Genomic DNA, 25,730 nt, shown 5'->3' with positions numbered 1-25,730 from the left:
CCGCAGGCCTCTGATGTCTGATTTGCAACTTTTTATTGAGAAAGTTTTTCTTCATTATGATAAAAAAAAGCATTAAAGATTAGTCTAACAAAAGTCTCCTTAGATGTCACAGAAACCACAAATAAATACATAATAAAGAAAAACCAAAAACAAGTGAATTGTTACGCTTTAGTGCCGGGGCTCACAGACTCCTCGTGATCTGAAACAGCTCAGGTGTTGGGATTTTAGCAGGACGTTTACATACGCGTGATAAAAGACCTGTACAAATCATATTGCATACTTCAACCTGAGAATATTACACACTATTTAATACAGAAAGTAAAAGAACAACAGTACTCGTCGGTGGTGTGTTTGCATGCAAGGCCTGTTTCCTCTGCCCATGATACCCAGCCCTTAGGAACTGCACGAGGAGCCTGGGAACTGCACGAGGAGCCTGGGATCAGCGGGCAGGCAGGAGCTGCGATCGAGTGAAGGCCTTACAGTCACCGCCTGGAACAAACGTGTGCAAGGATGAGCGTCCCACTTTATGATGCGTAAAGGCAGCCAATCAACATTTAGGGAGGACATCATTCTGGTTAAATACCTGGCCTCTAGGGAACCAGCGCCTGAGCTATGATAAGAACTGGCCCAAAGCCCTTAATTTGCCCTCGAGAGCACCTTGACTTGATTTCCCAGCTCTTGTGGGGCTGACGATTTCAAATAAACATGTGACTGAAGGTCCGGTCCCTACAGAGACATCCATCGACCTGGAGAGAATGAGTACAAGTCTTACAGTTGAGCAGATAATCGAGCGGCTGAGAGCCAGGGAGCAGCGAACGCCCCAAAACAGGAACTGATTTCACACCTTGACATAGTCCCGAATGTGGTCTGGGAAATAGGAGCTTGGGTGAAACAGGTTCATTGCCAGACGAAAGTAGATTTCCTGGCATTTCCTTTCCTCCCATACTGTCACCAGTCTGAGGGACAGTGATGGCAGGGTTCGGGTCTCTGCCTGACTGACTGGACAGTGTCAGCTGTGCAAGAAATGCTCAATGTACCTCCCACACAAACGTCTACTCATAAAATCCATTCACCGCCACGCTTCCTTCTGATGTTGAATTTGCCCATTATAAGTTGAAACCACACAGGACAGTGGGACAGCGTCCTGTCAGCAGCTTCCTTTTTCCTTCTCCAGTCAAACTGGGATGACACCTGTATAGATCTATTTTACCTTCTTCAAAGACGGCAAAAAGGCAGCAGACTTTGCAGGGTGGAGAATGAGTTGTGAAGGTGTCTTACTGAAAGAGAGAGAGAGAGGGGGCTGGAGGGCATTAAAGATTAAAGAGGTTGGGGAGATCGAGTGACCGGCAGGAAGAGAGAGATCAGAAGAGCGAGAGTGATTAGGAGAAAGCGGAAGTGATCTTGAGCTGCATAACTCGGGTCCTGCTGGGCCACAAGACTTCAGCAGTGACTACGGTGGCTCAACATGTCCAAAGAAGCCCAAAAATGTGTTCAAGAAGATCATGGGGATCCCGGGTGGAAGGAAATGCCAGAGGAGCTGAGTTGTGCTGCCCTGACCCAGAGAGACTGCGGTCCGCTCATCGCCCTCCTCAGTCCTCGGAGCTCTCCTCCGATTTCTCCTCGTTCGCGACCTTCCAGTTCTTCCTCTTCTTGCTGCATCGCTCCCCGGGCGCGGGGCTCTGGGGCCGCGCCGCGCGGTGCCTCTTCCTGCGGTCGCGGGCCGGTCTCTCCCCTCTGTCCTCGGCCTCGCTCTCCCCCGAGCTGCCGCCGCCGCTGCTGTCCGAGTGGCTCTCTTTCTTTCCGCCCTTCTCCTTCCTCCTCTTCTTGCGCTTCCCCTTGCTGCTCTTTTTCCTCCGTTTCCGTCGGTCGCTGCCGTCGCTGTCCGACTCCTCCTCCTCCTTCTTTCTCTTCCTCACCTTCTTCTTCTGCTTCTTCTTCTTCACAGACTTTTTCGAGTGCTTGTGTTTGCTCGGCTCCCGGCTCGTGGACTTGGGGGCTTTCTTTTGCTGTTGGATGTTTTCGTCATCGCTATGCTGTTTGTCACTGACAGACAAAAGGAAACAATTATGTTATATATATGTTTTTACGTTCTTTCACCATCAGGTGTTTACTTCAGGGTGCTGTGGTAATAGGGGACAGTTTGATATTCAAACGTTCAGAAAACTGCCAAATGTCACCGTTTATATACTGAACGTCCTATTGCAAGGGTCATGCAGGTACAGTTAATACAGAATTCACTAAAGATTAAAAACAGAATAATCGTAACACACACAAACACTGATGGTCATTGGCTGTTCTCCCTGGTGGAGAGAAGTGGGGCGTACCTGCCACTCTCAAACTCCTCGGGGTAGAGCTCCTTAAACCCGCTGTGGCCCCACCTGGAAGAGACAGAGCACAACCATCACTTCCACACACGGTCTACACTTTTACCTGGAGGCTCTCTCTCACAACTCATTTTGACTCGCGGACAGAGCTGCTTACGATTTCGGGGCAATGGTTTCGGGGTGTACGCACCGGTCGGGGTCATTGGCCTCGAAGGTGTACAGTTTCTTGGTCCAGTGGCGAGCCTCGCGGAGATCCTCCTCAGAGCTGCGGGTCGTCACCTCTCTCTGGGTCTGGGGAAGCTCCGCGTCCGCCCAGCCGTCGCTGTGCATCCGGGCCCTGGCACACGGCACAGCACAGCATCACCCGGCCGCCTCTCTCCCTGCCCCCCCGCCCCCTCAAACACCAGGCCTGCGCAGAACCGTGGTGCCGACAGCGGCACAGGAACGGCAGTGAATTGACCGGCTTCAAAGAGCTGGCACCATGTGTGTGTGTGTGTATATTGGTAATTTCCTTTAACTCTGAATATGACAAAGACACTGAGAAATACTTCCTGGAAAGCAGCAACAAAACCAGAAGCGCTCCCTACCGCCTCCCAGTTCACTGTGCACTATGAGAATGTCTGCTGTTTTCTCTTAAATAGGACAAGACAAGTCACGGGTGAGCTGAAGAGAGGAAGCAAACCTGCCCGGGTCTGGAGCCAGCATGCGTCTGTGCCATTTGGTCTGCTCTGTGGGCACCTGTACCTCCAGCTCCCTCTTCTTCCACATCTCCGACTCTTCCTGAATCTGCCGTGTTCAGAGGGAGACAGAGAGGGAAGCACTTCAGGCACAATAATGACAGAACACGTCCATATGCCGTAACTGGGAGTCGGGACAAAACAGGATCCCTGCATTAAGAGTGAATCACTACTGTTAAGGATCAGTAAGAAGTTCCATTTTCCTGCTAATGAACTTCTTACAGGGATTATTAATGGGCTAGTATATAAAATACACCAGCTGATAAAATAGAAATAAATGAAGAACTTAAACGAAAAGGAAAAACAGAAAGATGCCCAAAACATCCAAATACACACAAAAAACACAACATGTCATGAACTTCCTTAAAGTTCTCCACATCAGTTGCGCTGCTGTGCTTTTCAGGTCATGTCAGTTACTGTAATTGCTAATGAATAATTGTCCTCCACTAATGTCTACCTGACAATATGTTGCAGTGTGTGTGTGTGTGTGTGTGTGTGTGTGTGTAGATTTCAGCTTGGACATGCATTTGCTGCCATTTGCCCCAGGCCTCTTGGTCACACAGTTCAACAGTGGGTACCTTGTTGTGAGCGTCTGTGTGGCGGATGACATTTCGGAGAAGCATCTTCCCCATCGGGACTCGAGACATGATGAGACCTGCAGAGAAAAAACAAACGTATGAAAGGCCAATTAAAAATAATAAATAATACATATAAAATATTACTACATTTAGGATGTCCCTCATATTATTCAAGAGACAAATGCATCTGATGTCCTTTTTGTAGAAAAAAAGTGGTGTACAGCAGTTTTGACTAATATTCAAGTATCAGAAAAAGAAGTTATAAAAAAACATTGCAGGGAGGATCACCGGTTGTGTTACATTGCATTCATGTAAAAATGTCCTTCATCCGTAACTGTATCACAAAACTATGAAAAAAGACAGACAGACGTGGACACTTTGTCATGACTTTGATCCGTTAAAAGTACTGTGTACTCATACTGTGCTACTGCCATGAACAAACTATCAACAGAACAAGTTATAAGGCTGACATGATGTTTATATTGTGCACATCGCCGTCTGCTGACATGTGGAAAATATTTAAAATGTCTGTTACAATGTGACTTACATGGTAGAGTCACAAATCTAGCCCTTAAACATACCTCCAAATACAGGAAACGCTGTTGTAGTTAAATGCAAATAAATCTTACCTTTTAATCACAGTTCTTTAATACATAATGTGTTTCTATTTCTGTATTATTGCATTTCTTTTACATTAAAACACCGACAGATTCCGTCCAAATGACTTCCTCAGTTTTCAGTACGAATCGTTCTCCGGAAGTTGTTGTCATTTTGTCCGACGTCACATCCGGTTTCCGTAACTAAAGCGAACAAACCGCTTTGTAGCGACACTTGTATTGCAAATGACCCAGACCGTCGTGTGCTCGTATTATATACATCTGGAGTAATGCGACAGCAACCCCATGTCCTTGATGAGAGACAGGATGGCAGAGGCGGCTCCGGCCCGGTCGGACAGGAACGATGTTTCCCGGGAAGCGTTTCCACACGGACACGGTGCGTTTCTATGGCGACCATGAAGACAAAACAGGAGAGAATCGCGTGCGAAGTCAAATTCAACCACTTTCCTGTTCTCGGGTGTGATAGTCCGGGTTTGATTGTGTATGTATTTGCAATAGACAGTAGTGAAATGTAATAAGAGTTTTGTTTTTCAATTGGTTTTATAGCGCCTTTCATGCTGCACTAGTTAGAGCTCATCTGGATACTGTGTGCAGTTCTGGGCTCCACACTTCAAGAAAGATATCGCTGCTTTAGAGGCAGTTCAGAGGAGAGCAACCAGACTTCAGACAGGTCTGAAGGGAAAGTCCTACTGAGAGACTGAGGACCTGAACCTTTTCACCCTGGAACAGAGGAGACTACGTGGGGACTTGATCCAAGTCTTCAAAATCATGAGAGGCATCGACCACATCAACCCAGAGGAGCTTTTCCAGATCAGCAGGGACACACGCACCCGGGGACACAAATGGAAATTGGGCTTCAAGGCATTCAAGACAGAAAACAGGAGACACTTCTTCACACAGAGAGGCGTCACAATCTGAACAAACTCCCCAGCGATGTGGCTGAAGAGACAATGTGGGAACATTCAAAAACAGACTGGATAGGATCCTTGGATCACTCGGTTATTAATGGACACCAAACGAGCACGATGGGGCGAATGGCCTCCTCTCGATTGCACATTTCTTATGTGCTAACCGATACTAAAAAAATAAAATCTTTGGGGGGTCGTATATTTACCTGCGTCTCCTCCCTCTCTCCCTCAGACAGACCATGGCGGGGCCCCTTACCCAGCAGGCCGTGCTGCAGCAGGTCAGTCAGATGTGGTCCATGCTGGACGAGATGGCGGAGAGCAGCCCTCAGAGCTATCGCCACTTCATCCAGCGGCACCTGCAGGAAGGCGTCAACTACAGCGCCCCACCACAGCCACACACCTGCCTGCGGACCGAGGTTCTGGTACGGCCCCTCGCCCGCATCCCTGACCCATTCCCAAGGCTCAGTTTACACTAGTAGCCCGACTAGGAAGAAGCAGTTTAGTACTGATAAGGAGCAAAGTGGCGAATCACTGCAGATCTAGTTTTTGTGCCGGAAGCCTCAGATTCCAGCTGTGTCTTCTAACTGCACCACAGGGGGTCCCCAGTCCTCTGCTGGTCTTTTTCCAGTTCTCCTTAAACCAGTGCCTCTCACAACAGGGAGTGGTTAAATAGATTATATTTAGGCCATAATTACTTGAATTAAGTAGTAAGCAGAGGTGAGGTAAAATGACAACCTGCCCCTGTGAGCCTGACTGAAGTGTTGTGCTGTGCCGTGTCTCGCAGGAGCCGGAGGAAGGGGTCCTGTATATTAACGTGTGCAGCTGGAAGCGAGTCCCGGCCCCTGGCTCCGACACCGAGCCCGTGCCCCTGAATGCTGGAAAACTGGAGAAGACCACTGAAGGAAAAGGTGCTCTTTCTGCTTCCTCTCAACATGACACCTTGCTACTTCTGACTGACCTCAGAATGTGCCACTAGTCCTAGACCCCAACAGGAAGTCACATTAAATCGGTATGATAGTTAGGAAATCGCAACAGGTTTATCCAGGAAGCAACGTGAACAGACCTCAGATGTTTCTAGTTAAGATGAGAATGTACTGACGGGAGGGGAGGGATGGAGGAGGGAGTGATGAGACAGGCTTGGTAAATATATCTGCACAGTGCCAGTAAAAGTGTCCTTCACTCCAGGTACGTTTTAAAAAAACTACAGAGATCGGGTGTATGAAATTGCTTTAACAGTCACCCCCCCCACCCTAAAAAACAACAAAAATAAACCTATTATCAGTTGTGGTTTCCCATCCCTCTCCACAGAAGTGTACAGTGTGATCGCGGTGGCATTCAGCCCCGAGGTGCTGTGCAGAGCCGAGAGGGATGGTGCGGAGAGAGACCAGCTCCTGCGGCTGGCCATGCGCTACACAGAGCAGCAGCACGGACTGCGCCTCTCGCCGTGCTACGCCCTCGCCAGCGCCAACCTCAAGGGGAGCGCCCAGAGAATGAGGAGCAACCTGGCAGGACGCCGCCAGCCCCAGTCAGATGTGCCAGCCCAGCCTGTCCCAGGTAACGAGCACAACCCACCACCGAACTCAGCAAAACAGGGTGGGCTTCACTCCAGGGAAGGGGGCCAGGCTGGGAACCACTCCCAACACTAGTGATCACAAAGCTCTCTCTCTCTCAATTCAATTCAATTTTTCAATTCAATTCAAGGGTGCTTTATTGGCATGACAAACTGTTTCGTAGTGTTGCCAAAGCAGTTGATATTATATACATACATTGAAAAATGATAAAAGGAAAGAAAAAGAAAAGAAAAAAAATGAATCAGTACATTATAATTTATAAATAAAATCTTAATAGATATGTACATTTACTTTATTTATAGTTTACAAGTTTACAGCTGGTGCTCATGTATGTTTTCACAGTGAGCCCCTCAGGCTGTGGCAGGTGGCTACATATTGGGCGGCCAGGGGGGCTGTGTGTCCCTCCCCCAGGAGGATAGTTATTATTTTTTTTAATTTTATCAATTCAGAAAATGATTTTATAATATTTATGAATTTATTAAAGAATGTGTCCCTTAATTTGGCATATTTATTGCAGTGGAGGAGGAAGTGCATCTCTGTGTCCACCTCTCCTGTCTCACAGTGACCACAGCGCCGCTCCTCTCTGGACAGCCAGCTCTGCCTGTGTCGGCCCGTCTCTCTGGCCAGGCTGTGGTCACTGAGCCTGTACTTGGTCAGGATCCGTCTCTGCTTCGTATCTCTGACAGTGAAGAGAGACTCTGCCAGGGTGTATTCTCTGTTTAGGGCCCGATAGCAATCCAGTTTACTTTGGGATTTGGTTTCATTGTTCCAATGTTCCAGATAGGAGGTTTTGGTTATCTTTATGATTTGGTTGACTCTAATTGGAGGCAGGTAAGCAGTGCTGACCTGAAGCTGGTCTCTGTTCGCAGTATTAGCGGGGGTCAGTGCCGTGAGCTTCAGGGCCAGCTGACTCAGGGGACTCTTTTCAGGGCTGAGCTCTTGGCTCTCTTGTACTGGAGTGAGTCTGACTCACTTTTCTTCAGGTGCATCCAGAATTTCAGTGCTCTTCTTTATATTAATGAGAGTTGGGAAGCGGCCTAATTCTGCCCTGCATGTGTGGTTTCCTGTGCACCTGCAGTATGTTTTTATAGAGTTCAGCATGCAGGGTCTCTATTGGATGTTTGTCCCACCTAGTGTAGTCCTGTTGACTGAGTGGACCCCATACTTCACTACCGTACAGCGCAATGGGCTGGATCACACTGTCAATTAGTTTGAGCCAGATTTTGACTGGAATATTAATGTTATAGAATCTTCTTCTGATTGCGTAGAAAGCTCTTCTTGCTTTGTCTTTGAGTGCCTTCACTGCCAGGTTAAAACCCCCTGACGCACTAATAGTCAGGCCCAGGTAAGTGTAGTGTGAGGTGTGTTCAAGGGTAGTGTTGCCTAGCGTGAAGTATTTGTTTCCCTGAGGTCTGGCCTTTCTTTGTCTTCTTCATGTTTACTGCCAGGGCCCAGGACTGACAGTACTGCTCTAGCAGTGCCAGGTTTTGCTGAAGCCCCTGTTCTGTGGGCGACAGCAGGACTAGGTCATCTGCATAGAGCAGGAATTTGACTTCTGTGTCATTTAGGGTGAGGCCAGGGGCATCAGACTGCTCCAGCACTGTTGCCAACTCATTGATGTAGATGTTGAACAGTGGTGGGCTCAGACTGCAGCCCTCCCTCACTCCCCGCCCCTGAGTGAAGAATTCTGTTCTTTTGTTGCCAATTTTTACTGCACATTTGTTTTTGGTGTGCATTGATTTTATAATATCATAGACTTTACCCCCTACACCGCTTTGAAGAATTCTGTAATAAAGTCCCTCGTGCCAAATGGAGTCGAATGCCTTTTTGAAATCAATGAAACAGGCAAAGATTTTGCCTTAACTTTTTTGGTGGACGTGTTTGTCTATGAGGGTGTGTAGGGTGTAAATATGATCTGTAGTGTGGTGATTTGGGAGGAAGCCAATCTGACTCTTACTCAGGACACTGTGTTCGGTAAGGAAGGCCAGTATCCGGGCGTTGATGATACTGCAGAACACCTTCCCCAGGTTACTGCTTACACAGATGCCCCGGTAGTTGTTGGGGTCGAATTTGTCTCCACTCTTATAGATTGGGGTGATCAGCCCCTGCTTCCAGATGATAGGGAAGTAACCAGTACTGAGGGCCATGTTGAACAATTTAAGCACAGCCTCCTGCAGTTGTGCGCTGCTGTGTTTGAGCATCTCAGTGCTGATGCTGTCCGGGCCGCAGGCTTTTCTGGGTGGAAGTGCCTGGAGCTTTTTAGATAGTTCCTGTAGGGTGATTGGAGAGTCAATTGGGTTTTGATTATTTTTAATTGATTGTTCGAGTGGTTTCAATTTTTCCCTGGTTTCAATTTGTTTGTGTGTCAGATCATTTTGTTGGATATCTTTATAAAGGTTTTCAAAGTATTTTTTCCAAATGGTTCCGTTTTGTATTGCCAATTCTTGTTGTTTTGTTGAATTTAAATTGTTCCACATTTCCCAGAACTGGTTTTGGTCAACAGATTTCTCTGTCTGTGAGTGTTTTGTTTGTGTGTTTGTTTTTTATTTTTAAGGGTGTGTTTGTAGTATTTAGGGTCTCACAGTACTGTTGGCGTAGTTCTGTGTCTTGTGGTTGATGATGTTTTTGATTGGATAGGTGCCTTAAATTTGTTCGAATTGATTTACACTCATCATCAAACCATGTCTGTGTGTGATTCTGGTTGATCTTTTTCTTTGTCTTTTTAAGATTTGCCATTGTGGCTGCAATTTGAAATATTTCATTGATATCATTTATGGATAGATTTAGTCCTGTCACATCAGGCTGGTACTGTGAGCTGAGGAAAGTGTTGATGATGTCTGTTATTTCTGTAGAACTGATTGCTTTGTTAAATTCCTCTGTGCTGTTTGGAGCCCATCTGTATGTTTGATTAAGGTTGTACAGCTTACTGGGCTGTGTCTGTGTGTTGCTGGCCTGACTTCTTCTTTTCAGGAACACTGTGATTTGGTTGTGGTCTGACATGGGGGGTTGCTGCCTGACAGTGAATGCACTAATGAAGGAGGGGTCCATGTCAGTGAGGGCGTAGTCGACTACACTAGTCCCAAGAGCTGAACAATACGTGATCCTGCCATTAAGGATGTACAGGCCCAAGGCTTGGCAGAGATGCACTAACTCTCTCCCATTCTTGTTCACCGCCCCGTCGGGGTTGTTCCTCTGGGTTGTGGTGGGGGTGAGGTACAGAGGGGCCTGGCCAAACACATGGCTGTTTCCCTGTGTGCCGATGCAGTCGGGCTCAGTGCCTGTCCGGGCATTGAAGTCCTCACAGAGCAGCACATTCCCCTGGGCCTGGAAATGGCCGATCTCTGTGTGGAGGGTGTTAAAAAAATTCCTCATTGTAATAGGGGGATTCAAAGGGGGGGTATACGCTGCACACAGGTATATATGGTTCTCACACTGGGCTATTCCCTTCTTAATTTGAAGCCATGTGTGCGTTGGGCCCTGTTTGACTGGGCTGATGTGGTTGGCCAGCTCCTCTCTGTACCACACTATGATCCCCCAGAGTCCCTGCCGCACCGCACTGTGCTCAGTTTAATTGAGGGCACAATAACCTCCCTGTAGCCCAGGGGGCAGTGTGTGGGCACCTCTGCACGGCACCATGTCTCCAACAGAACTATGACATCTAACTCCTTAATGCTTTTAATGAATTCAGGGTCTGTGCTCTTCAGCCCGAAAGCCGAGGAGTTCAGGCCCTGAATGTTCCAGCAGCTTACTGTAAATGAGCTCATTTTAGCTAACATTGTACTTAGTGGAATAAAATGCCTATCAACAATACAACTTTTTAATCTAAGGTTTTGTTTAAACTAGAATTTCAAATATTGTAATTATTAGTTTTATGTAAAGTATGGTTACATTGTATGTACACAGATATTTATGGGGTTGTGCATCCCTACCCGAGTGCTCTGGCTCAGCTCAGCAGTCTGGAGCAGAGGAGTCTGAGCAGCTGCTTGATCTCCCCCAGCTCGGTGGGGGCCAGAGGGGCGGCCTGGGTCAGGGCTGCGGCGAAGCTGAGCGGCTTCTGATGGGCGCTGTGCCTGGGGGGCGGGTGAGAGGCTGGGTGATGGGGGGCTGGCCGGTGCTGCGGCGTCGCGGTACATGTGCTCCAGTGCGGGGGGGCTGTATGCTTGGCTGGCCTCTGTTGATATTGCTGTGGGGGGGTGGGCTGGCTGGGCTGCAGCCCAGGGCTGTATCTTTCAGAGTCTGCGCTAAGACTCTGACCCCCTCCTGATTTAGATGCACCCTGTCATGGAGGTGCCAGGGGCGCACAGAGGGGTGGTGCACCAGGCTTGATGGGGTCCAGTGTCATTCTCTCTTGATTTTGAGCTGGATCCTCATGGTCGGTGCTCTTGGGGGGGGCAGGCATTGGGAAGGATTTCTCCTTATCTGCCTCTTCTTTTGTTGAAAGAGTTTTCAAAGGAGCTCAGGCTGGCCTCGCTGCCCTGGATCAGCACAGTCCCGCTGTGGTAGATGTTGACAGTGAGCACTGTGCCGTCCGGGTCCGAGTCCTCCCCAATGAGAACCTGCCTGCCGTAGCTGATCCCCCTTTTCTTAATGTTGCTGTATGTCCGGCATACAGCAGCGTGCCAGGCCTGGGTGTGCTCCGTGAAGAAGATGAGGTTGCATCTCAGCCTCTTGTCTCCTGCCCCAGCAAAGTCTGTGTACAGACACTCAGGGTTGCTCTTCAGCACCTCCAGTCTGTGCTCCTTCCTGGTCTTTGCGTTGCTGCCTCAGCAGGTCCTGCATCTCCTGCTGTCTGCATGCTGACCGGTCTCCATGGCAACCGGACGATTTGAATACAATGTTGCAGTTTCTGAATTTCCAACTGCCACTTTTTAAATATACAGACTGCTAAACTTCAACTTTACTTTGATATTATACTAATATTATATATTATATAGAGTAATTGATAATTTACCTCTTCTTCAGTTGATTTCTTTCTTCTTCTAATTTAGTTTCTTCAATCTTTCTTTGCTTTATGCTTCTGATCCTTGTCTTCGGGATTTCTTTCTTTTTTAAATGTTTTTGTAATATTTCACCAATGTTTTATTTCTCTTTGGTGTTAATTATTACTTCATTTATCTGTATTGTTGATTTTTAGTATTTTATTCCATCAAGAAACAATATATATTTTAATAATTTTAGGAGCTCATAATTTCAGTGACCCCTCTCTCTCTCTCTCTAGACAGGGGGTCCCTGCTCCGGCAGATCAGTGCGCTGCGGCGGGGGGGGGAGGAGGAGGAGGCGGCAGAGGGACAGGGCAGTGCCACCGTCCAGCTGTTCCCGGCCAGTGAACCCCGGAAAGCAGGCCTGATCCAGGTGATCTCCAGCACCGAGACCCCCCAGCTCCAGAGGCCCCTTCACCGGCTCTGGGTCAACAGAGACGCTGGCGGGAGAGCCCAGGCCGTCCGGCTCACCGTGGAGCTGCCAGGGATCAGCTCCGTCTCAGAGTGCCGACTAAGCATCTCCCAGGCATGTGACCTCCTCGCCGTCCGCTCCCATTGGCTCTGGGCGCCCAGCTCAACGAAGCAGTTTACAGAGCATGCGTTTCCTCGTTGTTGTTCGTTAAGATCAGAGCACAGTCTAATATAGCTTTTGTTTTGGTCCCAAACTCAATTTGAAGATAAATACTTAAACCTGTATGTGACTGCAACTGTACTCTGTCTTGGCACAGGACGACGTACTGATCGAAGTGGAAGACCTGTACCACCTGCACCTGGACCTGCCCGAGATGGTGAACGACGAGGCCGCCAGTGCCAAGTTCAGCAAAAGGACCCATGTGCTGACCGTGAACTTGCCGGTGTTGTAAGATCAGTGGGTTCACCCTGGGACTTCCCTTAAGTCAGGAATGCCCGTACTGAATTAAAGCAGTGTTAAACAATCACAGTTGCTTAGTCAATGTTTCTGTTGGACTGAGTGGATGGCAGCTCCGACCCACGCAAGAAAACGGGACCTTCCTAGTATTGCCCAACCCCGAGATCCCCAAACCCGACCTTGGAGTAACCCTTGCCCTGCTTGTTTTTGTCCCAAATGAGCTTAATTGACCCACATATTGCATTGGATTCAATTAAGCAATTAAGAGCACAGACCAGCAGGGCAGGACCAGAGGTACTCCAGGACGGGTTTGGGAATCCCTGCCTGAGCCATAGAAGGCAAAATGGTAGCGTTGCCATTTCGTGTGGTCAAATAAACACAATCTTCATGGACCGAAAGAAACCTTTAATATCCGTTTTACAACACCCATTGTGCGTTGAAGTATATAAACACTGCGGGGAAAATAAATCTAATACAAATCAGGCCAACTAAGTAGAAAATATTGAATCAAGATTACAAAAGCATAAACAGTGAGGTTAGAGAGAAAAAATGTGTCCCCCCTTTTTTCTTTCTTTCTTTCTTTTTGCAATAGTACATCGGTACACCGTTGGGTTGGATATTGGTACAGTCTATGCATTGCACAAAGGGAACACACACCGGGCGGCTTAATATAAGCTGTACTATTTCAACTGAAGGTTACATGCTAAACACAGAACCTCAGTATTTATGCTGAATGCAGGCTAAAAGCCAACACTGTAATCAGAACCCAGTATTTGTGGCCAGAATATATATATATATATGGTTTACGTAATAATAATAAATTACACGTTATTTTTTCCAAGCCCACATTACAGAGATTGAGCACACTCAAGGAGGTATGTACAATCTTGAGCTGTTCACTTCCACACACACCGCCGTCCATAGAACAACACACAAAAAACCGCATCCTGTCAGACCTGCACAGTTAGCTATTTGCATCGATGTGCACTGTAACATGGCAATAAAAAGTGCATTCCTAGATTCAGGTGAAGATCGAATGCTTGGTTTCATACAGCAGGTCAGTGGTTCCCTACCTCAGACCTGGAGGACCACTGCACTGTGGTTTCTGATCCAAATGGACTCTGAATCGAACCCATAATTGACCGGATTGTTTTTAGCTCTTGAACAGGTGGAGACCGGCAAACTAAGTAGCTGCCAACAACTGGGGCTGGAATAAAAACCAGCAGACACTGAGTCCTTCAGAATCCGGGCGGGAAACCACTCTGGTAGGTCATTCCCAACGTATAGAAGTGCATACATTCAAAAACGGACAAAAAAAAAAAAAACATTTTATCTTTGACATGTTTTAGAGCCAGCCGATTGTGAGAGAGATCTGTTTGGGGTACAGAAACCAGGCAGATATGTCTCTTCACTTTAGCAACTTAACTGAAAACAAAAACACACTAAAAGTGAACATTTCCCATGTTCGAGGCTCATCACGGGGAAGGCAAGTACTGTTGGGGGCAACTAGTATACAAAGCATATCATGAGATTCATGATAGCCAGGGCTCCCAACCCTGGTCCTGGCGGACCCCCTTACCCTGCTGGTTTCTGTTCCAACCGAGCTCTCAATTAATTTGAACTAATAATTTCATGAATCAGATGATTTAATGATTTTAAACAGTAGGGGCTTTAAGTTAAGTATAGAATTGTATAAAGAACTTAGCAAAGAACCAATTCTTATTACACAATTTAAAAAGTCAAATCCAAGTTGATTGTTATTTCAATTAAGGGTTCAATTAAGTAATTGAGAGCTCAGTTGAAACAAAAACCAGCAGGATAGGGGCTCCTCCAGGATTGAGAACCCTGGCATTATAGCATAAAGAGTCCTTGTCACACAGACTGGGACAGCGAGAGACACATTTCTACAGGGCGAACACACACACCCCTTTCTAAACCCCATCTTTGCTGCGTTCCCCTTCGTAACCACACAGGTCGCCTCCTCTAACCTCGCGCCTTTCTCAATCCACAGATCTCGGCAAACTCTCCCACACTGCAAACATATCCACCTGTTATCAGCCAGCAGGCCAGTCTGTCTCTGATGAGGCTTCCAGAGAATACGTTTTTTAAACGTAACAGAATACATAACCAATAATCCAGTCAGGATGTGTAGATTTAATCTTGGGTATCTGTTAATATTTTGCCTTCCCAACCCAGAAATACACATAATATTGAAAAATGTATATATTTGTTTATGTACATAGAAATTCTCCCAGTTCTCATTCAGCTTTCTCCCCCCCTAAAGAAAAAAACTGAATTCGTAGTGCTGGCTTGTAAAGGGCTTTCTGACAGTCACTACAATACATCGCGATTAGGTTTATACGTTTAACAGTATCAGATAAACACATATTCAGTCTGTGCCAATGAAATGATCCCTGTAGCCGAAACCTGATGAAACTGACAAGTCTTATCCCACAAGTTCAAAACCAAACCACAACCATCTCCAGGCAGTGTGGACATCAGCCCAGGCTCCCTCACACAGATATCCCTTTACCTTCACAATCTCAAGTGTGCGTTTCTTGTACAAGCGGGGGAAATAAAAGTAATAAAAGTTATAGAAAAAAAAACAAAAAAAAACAGGAACAACCCAGAACCTTCATCCTACTCCGAAATGAAGGAGTAGGATGTTTCCATAAAACAAGGCGTAACAGTGCCAAATCTGGAGTGCGTGTAGTACAGTATAATAAATAAATCCGCTCCCAGCATTCGAGATTTACCAAAGGATCAGTTCTGTGCGTTTTTCCACTCGAGAGAGCGAGAGGTAATAGTGACAATAGTGACAGCAAGAACAGGACAGGACAGAACGCAACAGGAAGAGTGAAGTCAAGCTACATAGAGATCATTAGCTGTACCTAGTTTTCAGTACTGAACGATCTCTGGTAAAGACACGCAGATTCGATCCCTTATATATACGTTTGCATCAGAGCCATTCTGATCGCACAACGGCCTGCACCCACTTCCAACCCCTTGCAGCACAACGCTTTGCTAAACTAAACCATTTTAAATCAAAAGGAAGCCAGCAAGGCTAAGAAGCAGCAGCCGCAGTAGCAGGGATGATTTGAGGTGAACTGCGGGGTTTCGGACTGTAGCTCTTATCGTGGGCTGATCACAGAAGCACCGTCACTAAAGGGTGGTTCTCCACACGTGGACCGAGTCCAGTCCACGGGCCTGATGCTTTGTTATGGAGTCAGAAGAACACTAGCCAATGGAGGAAAACACAAAGAAGGGGGCTTCATTTAAAAACAAAAAACTGCACAAGCACCGCAGCAGTGACCTCAGAGATGGCAAGCTCTGCGAGGACAGGGAGGAATTTAAAGATGAAGTGGGTTTTGTCAGAGGGTAAATCGGGACAGCAAGAGAGAGAGAGGACACTTGTACTGATAAGTGCTGAACATTATGGAAAAGGTCATTTTTTGGCACACGTATCCTGCCCTGAGCCTCTCAATTAGACACTCTGCCTTATAACCAGGACATGAGAACCACCAGCTTTCCAAACGGAGTGACTGATAACAATACCAGGAGAACCGGACAGTGGATCCCAGATCAGATCTGTATGGGAACCGAAAGAGAAGAATAAAATGTTTTCACCCTCCCACCAAGGTAGATTTATTAAGCTTTTATTTCTTTATATATATTTAAATAATATAGGTTGTGCCGGCTACTTGCGGCAATTGTTGCATCTCTCCAAAGAGAACTAAAAATGTTGTTCTGCGAGTTCCAGAACTGAACCCTTTACTTTGTTTTATTGTTAAACCGTACCCTGCTTCCTTAAATCACAATTCTATAGGAATAGTGGTTTATTTGATTGTTGCGGCTTCTGTTTTGGTGCCTCACACAGAAAGCTCAGTCAGTCCAGCCCATCCGGTGGCCGTGTGTGTGTGGAGAGAGGGGACAGAAGAGGTGGTGACGAGAGAGAGAGAGCGAGAGAGAGAGAGGAAAAGAAAGAACACTGATCCTGTGAGATGAGGCTCTGGGGATTTCTGTTCCTCCTGGGGGTGGTGGGTGATGGTGGCATTTTTTTGGGAGGAGGGGTCAGGGGTCAGAGGTCAGAGGTCACAGCAGCATTGTGACTGGTTTCTCCAGAAGCTTCCGGAACTCAGCCAGCCACTGGGCGCCCACGGCCCCGTCCACCACCCTGTGGTCGCAGCTCAGTGTCACGGACATCATACTGGCCACATCGAACCTGCGGAGAGGGCGGAGACACGTGTAAGACACATACACATGGGGAGCATCACTTCTTTAGCCACTGATTTGGCCTTGCCAAAGCAGTAGGACATGCCGACCCCTCTACAGAACACCCTCGAACCCGAGCTCACCCTCTCTCGTTGTCGGCGGGCAGCAGCCTCTTCTCTGAGCCACCCACGGCCAGGATGCAGGCCTGCGGCGGGTTGATGATGGCGGAGAAGTTCTTGATGCCGAACATGCCCAGGTTGGAGATGGTGAAAGTGCCGCCCTGGGGGACAAACGCGCACCGAGTCACCGCCAGCCCTCACACACTGAGGTCCGGATCACTGGGGACCTACACACCGCCCCCCACGCTGTGACTGCCCTCCCCCCTGCCCAAACACATCAGTTTCTCCATCGGTTTAGACGTTTCCTGCAGTGACTCATTCATTCACAGACGCTGTTGGCTTCCTGCCGTAGATTTTTGATTTTCACTCTATGCCTATTATACCGATATCGCTCTCTGTATTCTCTCATAAGCACTGGTGTTATAAAGTATTAGGACACTTCATACTGTACAAAGTACTGTATAATGATTATATTATCCACTCATAACCTTGTAAGTTGCCTCGACAATAACAAACAAGAAGCCTGTCTTCATATTAGTCAACGGCCCTCAGAAGTTACTCAAACACTTTCCTGCCCATTTCCTTCCTTGTTAACCCCCCTCTCTCGCTCTCAACATGTTCTTCCACGGCCTCCATTTCTCTCCTGTCTTGGTGCTTTCCTCCCTCTCGCTCTCTCTTACCTGGAACTCGTGGGGCTGCAGTTTGCCGTCCCTCGCTCTCGTGGCCAGACTGGTGACGTCTCTGCTGATGGAGGCCAGGCCCTTGATGTGGGAGTTGAAGACGATGGGAGTGATGAGGCCGTTGGCCGTGCTGACCGCGACACTGATGTCAACGACATGGTTCCTGCGCGGGAGGAGGAGAAACAAGATAAGCAGATAAAAAAACATCTGTAGAACGTATGATCGTCACTTCAGCTGGAGGGGCTCGTGTTGAACCCTGAACCGAAGCTGGAACTAAACAACTAGAACAGCGCGTTGACTCTTTACACCCCTCGGGTTCAGGGTGTGGCCACTCACTGTCGGATGACTGTGTCCATCCAGGAGGAGTTGGCCTCGGGCACCTTCAGGCAGGCCAGCGCGGAGGCCTTGATGATGAAGTCGTTCACAGAGAGCTTGATGTTCTCTGCCTTCACCTCCTGAGGCGCGAGGGGGAGCAGGGGAGGAGAGATAAGAAAGAGAAGGGAAAATGACAATGCAGTTCATACAGCTCAAAGGATACGATATGAATCCACCCTGCACACAGGTGGTACAACTGTCTCCGTCATGTTATGGTCTCGTGAGCGCTGGCGTTGGGCCTGTCTGTGCGAGTCTCTCCTCACCTCATTGAGCTCCTTCCTCAGCTCCAGGACCTGGTCCATGTTGACGTCTATAGACAGGTAGTAGTGAGGGATGGTCTGTTTGGACTGCATCAAGCGCTGGGCAATCACCTGCAGGCAAAGAAAAGAGTAAAAACACTATTAGGTGAATAAATCAGCATTGAAAAATAAAACATAAAGCAAGCATTTCTATAGTAAAGTCCATTACAGTCCTTTCAACTACATGAATACATCAGAAACTTCAAAAAGGATCTGCACTCTCTCTATTTTCAGCTTCTTTCAGTTTGGATTATATGCGCAGATGTGAGCGGTCACTGAAACAGCAGGCCTTTTTGCGGAGCTTCAAGGCTTCTTCTCACCCTGCGGATGTTGCTGATCGGGACGTCCGTGAAGGTCCCGGTGGGCACAGCCGCCACGGCGGGAGAGGGGGGTGCTCCGGGGGCGGGGGCAGCCGCTACCGGGGTCTGAGGAGGAAGCGCACAGATATGTTTAAAAGCTTTCGGTCTCAATTCTGAAATTAAACTCGAGGTGTTAAAACCAAGGCCTCCTCTGCTTACAGGCGCCACCTTTGGAGGAACGAAGCTCTCTATGTCTTTCCTCGTCACTCGGCCGTCTGGACCAGACCCTGCGGGGAGGAGACAGAGGAACAGTTGGCTCTACAGTTTCAAAGGACCTGCACTTCTTCTGCTCGTAGTATAAGTGTCGACTGTGAATGTGAAATAGCGAAGACTTGGTCTCTCTATCTGTTCCTGAACCTGAAGCTTAATTTCCCTCTATAGCAGTAGCTGGGAGAGCGTCTCCTCCTCACCTGCGACCTGAGCCAGGTCGATGCCCTTCTCGGCGGCCAGTTTCTTGGCCAGAGGGCTGGAGAAGACCCTGCCCTTCTTGGTACCGGCGGGGGCGGCCGGGGCCGGGGCAGGGGTGGACATCTGGACCGATGGGGGGGCTGCCGCCACCTGAAACACAGCACAATGCCTGAGCCGACTAGGCACCACACTGGCCACACAGGGCCTGTCTATAACCACACTGACTTTTCCTGTTGTAACCAAATCCATTCACAGCTTTGTTTAAATACTTGATGTTTAAAATCCTTAAATACTACATACCTTAATGTTATTTTAATAGTGTGTATTTTAAACAAATGAATTCTATTCCCATTCTAAAATTGTCAACTGTCAAAATGCAATCAACCCTTATACAGGTGAGTAAATATCTACTGCTCAACAGCTGACCATCACTCCCCGAGCGTGAGAAGTGTTCACATCGGCACTTTCCTGTGGTTCACAAAAGAGGAATGGCTTCATCAAAAGCCCTGACCATGCCTGTTGTAATACCGCTCACAGGAAAGGGAAACCAGCTCTAGCTCAGTACAGACAGACACTCATGCCACCTGACCTGGCGGACGCAGTCACTCCTTTAAAAGAGGACCTGAGGGGTTGGTTCTGCTTACCGGGGCGGGGGCCGGAGGGGGAGTCTTGATCTCTGCCACCCCCGTCTCCACGTAGTCGGCAAAGGCCTGGATGTCGGACTCCCTCTCCACGATGATGCACAGAGGGGCCCCCAGAGGCACGTCCCGGGTGCCCTCTGAAACCATGATCTTGGCCAGGTAGCCCTCCTCCTGCACCTCGAACCCTGGACACATGGGAACGAGTCACACAGCAGCACAGCAAGAGGAAACAGACACACAGCGCCCGTAACAGTGGCTGATCCATCTGGGCGGCAGAACCCAGGCGTGCTGTTCTGTAGTGGGATGTTGTGCACTGTTGTGTGTGGGTCTCCCCGGGAATAGAGAGTTACCCAAGACATTGAGCTTTCGGGGACAGACTGTGCACTTTAGGTGCTGCGTTTCTGTACCGTTTCCCCACTGATGTGGAATACAGACTGTGTGTGTGTGTGTGTGTGTGTGTGTGTGTGTGTGTGTTTTCGTCCTGTTGCAATGGTCACTGTGTGGGTGCTGTACCCGGGCAGTGGGGTGGGTAGTTGTGTCGGTGTGTGCGTGTGTGTGTGTGTGTGTGTGTGTGGGCTCCAGGCAGCCCAGCAGTCTCACCGATGGTGGCCTTGTCGGTCTCTATCTCTGCCAGGAGGTCCCCTTCACTCAGCTTCTCGCCGACCTTCTTCTCCCAGCGCTGCACCGTGCCCATCGTCATGGTGGGAGACAGCGCGGGCAGCAGCACCTGTGGAGGGGGCACCGCACAGGACATCACAAACACCCTTCAGACCATTCCTTACAGAGGACACTAGGGAGCGTGTGGTAGACTTAGGCCCACTAAGCAACATTTTCACGTCTTTAATCTAACATTCCACATTCCAAAACCAAAAGACAAAGAGCAAAACACACGAATCACAAAACAATCAAATCTCACAGTGACATCATTTCTTAATATGCCCTAATTATGCACATTTTCAGTTCTGTTCAGAAGAGGGGCAGTCCTTACAAAAGCTGAGTATCGGGTTCACTTTTGTAAACATGTCAGTCAAACCGCAGACACTGTAAAGAATAAAGCAGCAGCGATGGACGCAGGAACAGGCATCTCTGTGCCAATGATGTTGTGCCAAGCAGGGGTCCTACCTTCATGTGGGGGGGGTAGGAGCTGCCGGGAGCCTGTGGCGGGGCTGCAGGGGGTGGAGGCGGTGGAGCTGCCGCTGGGGTGGGGGCGGCTGAGGCTGAGGCCATTTCCAGAGTGTAATCCTTGAAGGCGGGGATGTGGTCAGCACTGTGGGCAAGAAGAAAAACACAGTCTGAACAGGGCTAGGGAATGCATGATCCATGCTGAACAACACACTGAACACAGGACACACCGGCATCTGGAGGGAGGATGACAAGTTTCTTCTTGGATGTTTGAATCCAGTGCTCCTTACCCAGACCGGCGACTGGAAACAAGCAGAAACTCACCTGTCCACTGTTATACAAATAACCGCACCAATCGCCACGTCCCTGGTCCCCTCGGCCACCAGGATCTTGGCCAGGTAACACTCCTCCAAGAGCTCAAAGCCCACCGTCGCCTTGTCGGTCTCCACCTGGACAGAGACACTGGTTAGACTCAGGAGAGTGTTGTTTATGTGATTGAACAAGTAGCTTTCAGTATTAAAAGCAAGAATATCAGGAGAAAAGGAGAAAAACACGAGGGTTTAGAAAATAATTCAAAGTACCATCCAACTGAAACATGATTTCTCTTTAATATGAATTACAATTAAGTATTGATCTATTCTATTAGTAAAAACTAGGGAATTGTGTTCTTGCGAAGGATTATTTTTTAGGCATGACATGGTCAGACTGAAACAGGGAAGGAAATGGAAAAGAGAGGGAATGAGGGAAAGTAAAGAGAGAAAGGGCTAATTTGGACATAGTAGTCCACCAATTCATTGAATGCACTTAGGATTTAAAATTCCAGTTTTAACAGATTTAAAGGGATCTTTTTGACACATTGTTTATCTTTGTCAAATGCAGGTTGTGTTGAGTTGAGGAAGAAATAGTGAGTGAGACATTGAAAGATGGCATTAAAGGAGACTTGAACAGGCAGATGTTTTCTATGCTGTGCCACACTGTGCTCCACTGTGTTGATTGGGGCCCCAGAGCTGTCTGAGCCCGGCTGTAGCCTCACCTCGGCAATCAGATCCCCCTCGTTGATCTTGTCTCCTTCCTTCTTCTCCCAGCGAGCGATGGTACCCAGCTGCATTGTGGGGGAGAGCGCGGGCAGCACCACCTGAACAACGCAAAGCAGTGTCACTGACACAAAGGCACTGTACCCACAGTACAGCGACACTAATTTACACAAACACAACACTGTCTGATAAACTCACACACTCCAGTCAGTCATTTCTCATACAGTATTCTCATTCCCTGGAAAGGCATTATATCTATAACTCTAAAGCTTTATGCACCTCAATTAAAGGGAAGTGTAGCTGATATTACATTCTCTGACTCTTTCTCCGGGTGAATCTGTGGTACATTTGTTATGGTGTGTTGTAAGAGTTTATGATATGTCGAGTTCTTCGATGTTCTGTAAAACAGGCAAGTGAAAATGAATTTCTAAATCGGTGTAGATGTGGAGCTCAAGAGTTGATTAGATTGGGCAACACACCGATAAACACTGAGAAGGACAACGACCAAGCATCGACTTGGACTGCTCGATCGATCCCGATTAAGAAATTAAGGTCAACAGTGCACCAGTTGTGACAACTTCGCAAATTGATAGGCCCTAGTATGTGGTCATAGAACGTAATCCTCCAATGGCAGGATGCAGGGCTGTCCACACCCACAGTGTGGCCCAATCAGATTCACAGAGGAGCGCTTGAGAGAAATGGGGAGTGTTTGGTACACCCCAGGAAATGATGGAGTATTCAGTATTCTACTTCAGAGCATAAAAGTTTCTCACCCGACACCTTGATCTATATTCAGAAAGTGCCCGGACACGCACAACAGACTACGTGTCCTTGGCAAACAATGACACAATTCCAATAACCGTAACTATTAAAGGCTCCAGATCACTTTAAGATGAGGGACTGGAGAGCAGTGGTGCATTAGCCCAAAACCGAACGCAGGGCCATTACAGAATTGTGCATTCGTGGAAAGGGAAAGTGAGAATGACTCTTATTCATAAAAGCGATTGCAACTGTGTGGTTCACCAGGAGCACACACTACTGGACTGTTCCACCTCTGACACTAAATGCCTCTGAGCTTTCAGGAAGAAATGCATTTCCAACACTGACATTGTGGGAGAAAGCCTATATTAAGCCAAAATCAGCTGCTCAGAAGATTGTCATGGCAGTCTTTTGGAAACTGTCCTTGTCAACATCTCAACAGTGGCAGCATATAAAGACACTTCATCAGTGTGCTGGATGTGGGATCTTCACCATTTTAAAGGGTGTCTTAAGACGTGTCTGCATCTGGCCACAGAAAGCATCAGTATAAATCAAATACGACTGTGTCCAGCCTCTAAGGTCACATGGTAGCGGAAACAAACAGAGGGGGCTCTTTCTCAGGTTACCTGAAGGACGCCTAGGCTGTCGAGTCGACCTGTTTAAGACACTTGTCCTAATGAAGTCCCACTGGACAAAAATCAAGCAAGCCCCCATCTCTGCCAGCTGTCAGTCCAGTCCAGTCTGCGGCTTTAACATCTCTGCAATGCCAGGGTGCAGAGTAATACTCGTCCTACAAGGTGACACACAACTGTCACGACAGGACGCTTCTAAGCTACAATGGCATTAATGGCGTTGATAAGCAATATCTGTCGTGGTGCACCGACGTCAATTAACGTGCACCGTGATGTGTATTGTGCACTTAAAATAAATTAAAGAGTTGCAGGTTTCTTCAGTTAATTATACCACCCCACACCGCCATTTTGGCAATTCATATTACCTACCCAGTAAGAACAGGTTTGGTGTCATGCATCCTTTTATTCCCACAACATGCATTTTGAAAGTTTGGACAGAAAAGGCGGCGTTACAAACCACGGCGGGTATCTGATGTTACCTTCTGATGCGGCGGCAGACTGTAGAGCCGCCTCCCCTGGTAGCGACTGGCAATCTGGCTGCTTAGCAGGAAACCGGGTCGGCCGGCTCCCATCGCGGTGGCGCAACACACGGGCCGAACCCCGGCATGGTAGCTCCTGAGACGACAGGTCCCCGAGACGGACCTGGTGCTCAACCCGGGCCCCGAACCGAGGCCAGACCGGGGGGCTCCGACGCCGTGCCGCAACCTCGCCACCCAGCGCAGCATGTTGCGATTTGTGTATCGTTTGGCTCCGGCTGCTTTGCGATGTGCCTGTGTGTGTTTTAGTGCACGTTGTGCTGTCGCGCCGCTGCACCCCGAATTCAACACAGACTCCCTCACTTTCCAATGACCTCCCCGCACCAAAACATCCCGCTTTACGGCTCTCCTTTCCACTCGTCCTCGACGCCTCTGACTCCGCCCACAATCGAGTGGTATTGTCGCAAAGCTCCTGTCGTAATGCATGTGGCTATTCATCTGAATGCTGTATTGGAAGGTGGGATATATTTATATATATATATATATATATATCTCAGCAAATGATGGTACCGTGTGTCTTCTGTGCTGCTGCCCTGTTTTCAGGCTCTTTTCATTATGTCTGTGAGGTTTCGCACTGTGCACTTTGTTCTTTGCACTTTGAGCTGTTAAATCAATACCCAGGCAGTGTTTTTTTTTTTTTTTTCATCTGTGTTTTAGAAAATACAGTAGGCATCTGTAAAATCACATGATCAATTCATATTAATATTTTTTCGGTTGTTGCACTGCCGAGGAAAAGCACAAAGAGGGCTGCATGAAATGTAGACCTGACCCAAGACCCTTCACATCTGGTGAGATAGTTCCCTGATTTAAGGGTCATTACTGTACGAGTTTATACCACAAAAGATACCTGACTGGTTACATTGTTGCAAACAGGCGTACAATCTGCAACTTCACGGCAAAACAAATAAATAGCAATAAATATACAATAATAGCTTTTTTTGTAATTGTTGTACATTTTATATTTTATTAAAACAATCCACAACCATTATTATTGTTATTAATAATAATAATAATAATAATAATAATCATCATCATCATCATCATAAACATTTCCCCGTCTGTAATGGATCTAAATAAAAGCTTCCCAGCTGTCAGTAGAGGGCGAACAGAGACTATATGTGATCAGGGCGTCCATCGAATTCATCTCACAAAACCAATCCAGTTTCCACTTGTATATTGCATGGATTTGATTTTTGTTTTGTTCAGTTATATCTTATTATTTATTTTCGAGTTTGATCATAATTTGCTGCTAAATTAGTCACTAAAATTATTCCATAAAATGTGAATTTCAAGGTGACTTATTTTGTCACATTCCTTTTGTCACTTATTTTGACAACTGATTGGTTGAAATAATAATGGGTATACCTATCTACGGAAATATTGTCCACACCTACATATTCATAGAAATGGCATCGCCCTTTATTTAGTACTTCTGTTATGAGGCTTCTCTAGACAAACAGAAAGGGCAGCAAATTACCTACATATTAAAAAGCTGTGACAAAAGTCTCAAACTGGAAAACCCTGTGTATATATTTTTTGTAATTTACAGCTGAGTAGGTTTGTCTATCAATTTTAAAGGCAAGAACTGACTTCTTGTTTTTACTGAAATGTTAAAACATTTTTGGAATGCTTTCACAGGTAGTTTACTGCCCTCCGGGTACTTGATAAACTGGAACATTATGGATTTTCATAAGCCAAACAGTTTATTGACCCAGACAACTCCACTTGCCTGGTGTCTCAAATTAGGTGTTAGACAATCTTCAAAATGAAAATGGTCACCGTTGGTACTGCAATTGCATTTCCACTGCAGCTCTGGTTGTTTGTAACCTGAATAATGTGGTCTCTTTATTGTCTAAAACTTTGTGATTACAAAATATTGGCAAAACATACAGGTAAATGACCACATGTGATAGACTGGTCTAACAGGTGCATAAAAGCTGGCACTGCATAAATGTGCAGAACTCTATGATGT

At 47.3% G+C, this 25,730-nt stretch overlaps 3 protein-coding genes across 4 annotated transcripts; 1 reads left to right on the top strand and 2 right to left on the bottom strand.

Moving 5' to 3' along the window:
* Positions 1-9: 9 nt before the first annotated feature.
* Positions 10-4,419, bottom strand: nkapd1 (NKAP domain containing 1). The gene is made up of 6 exons (XM_066710514.1): positions 4,269-4,419; positions 3,640-3,716; positions 3,007-3,110; positions 2,515-2,661; positions 2,325-2,378; positions 10-2,043 (listed from the first exon to the last, which is right to left on the bottom strand). Exons 2-6 carry the CDS (start codon positions 3,706-3,708, stop codon positions 1,590-1,592), a joined length of 828 nt encoding a protein of 275 aa, XP_066566611.1. The 5' UTR covers positions 3,709-3,716; positions 4,269-4,419; the 3' UTR covers positions 10-1,589.
* On the top strand, positions 4,419-12,652 carry pih1d2 (PIH1 domain containing 2). 2 transcript variants are annotated; one of them, XM_066710513.1, is made up of 6 exons: positions 4,419-4,632; positions 5,397-5,586; positions 5,949-6,072; positions 6,473-6,718; positions 11,954-12,240; positions 12,443-12,652. In XM_066710513.1, the coding sequence occupies exons 1-6, from the start codon at positions 4,526-4,528 to the stop codon at positions 12,575-12,577; spliced, it is 1,089 nt and encodes a 362-aa protein (XP_066566610.1). In that variant the 5' UTR covers positions 4,419-4,525; the 3' UTR covers positions 12,578-12,652. The 2 variants fall into 2 exon arrangements, with proteins under 2 accessions (XP_066566610.1, XP_066566609.1); XM_066710512.1 differs by having other exon boundaries at positions 4,419-4,737.
* Positions 12,653-12,966: 314 nt separating this feature from the next.
* On the bottom strand, positions 12,967-24,136 carry dlat (dihydrolipoamide S-acetyltransferase (E2 component of pyruvate dehydrogenase complex)). The gene is made up of 14 exons (XM_066710511.1): positions 23,702-24,136; positions 21,831-21,932; positions 21,122-21,246; positions 20,798-20,942; positions 20,276-20,402; positions 19,679-19,860; positions 19,037-19,184; positions 18,786-18,853; positions 18,588-18,692; positions 18,232-18,339; positions 17,930-18,048; positions 17,594-17,756; positions 16,938-17,074; positions 12,967-16,804 (listed from the first exon to the last, which is right to left on the bottom strand). The coding sequence occupies exons 1-14, from the start codon at positions 23,945-23,947 to the stop codon at positions 16,675-16,677; spliced, it is 1,905 nt and encodes a 634-aa protein (XP_066566608.1). The 5' UTR covers positions 23,948-24,136; the 3' UTR covers positions 12,967-16,674.
* Between the last annotated feature and the right edge of the window lie 1,594 nt (positions 24,137-25,730).

This window comes from Amia ocellicauda, chromosome 1 (assembly GCF_036373705.1).
Source record: "Amia ocellicauda isolate fAmiCal2 chromosome 1, fAmiCal2.hap1, whole genome shotgun sequence".
NCBI lineage: Eukaryota > Metazoa > Chordata > Actinopteri > Amiiformes > Amiidae > Amia > Amia ocellicauda.
The sequence above is the reverse complement of the archived record's forward strand: the minus strand, read 5'-3'. Positions and strand labels throughout refer to the sequence as shown.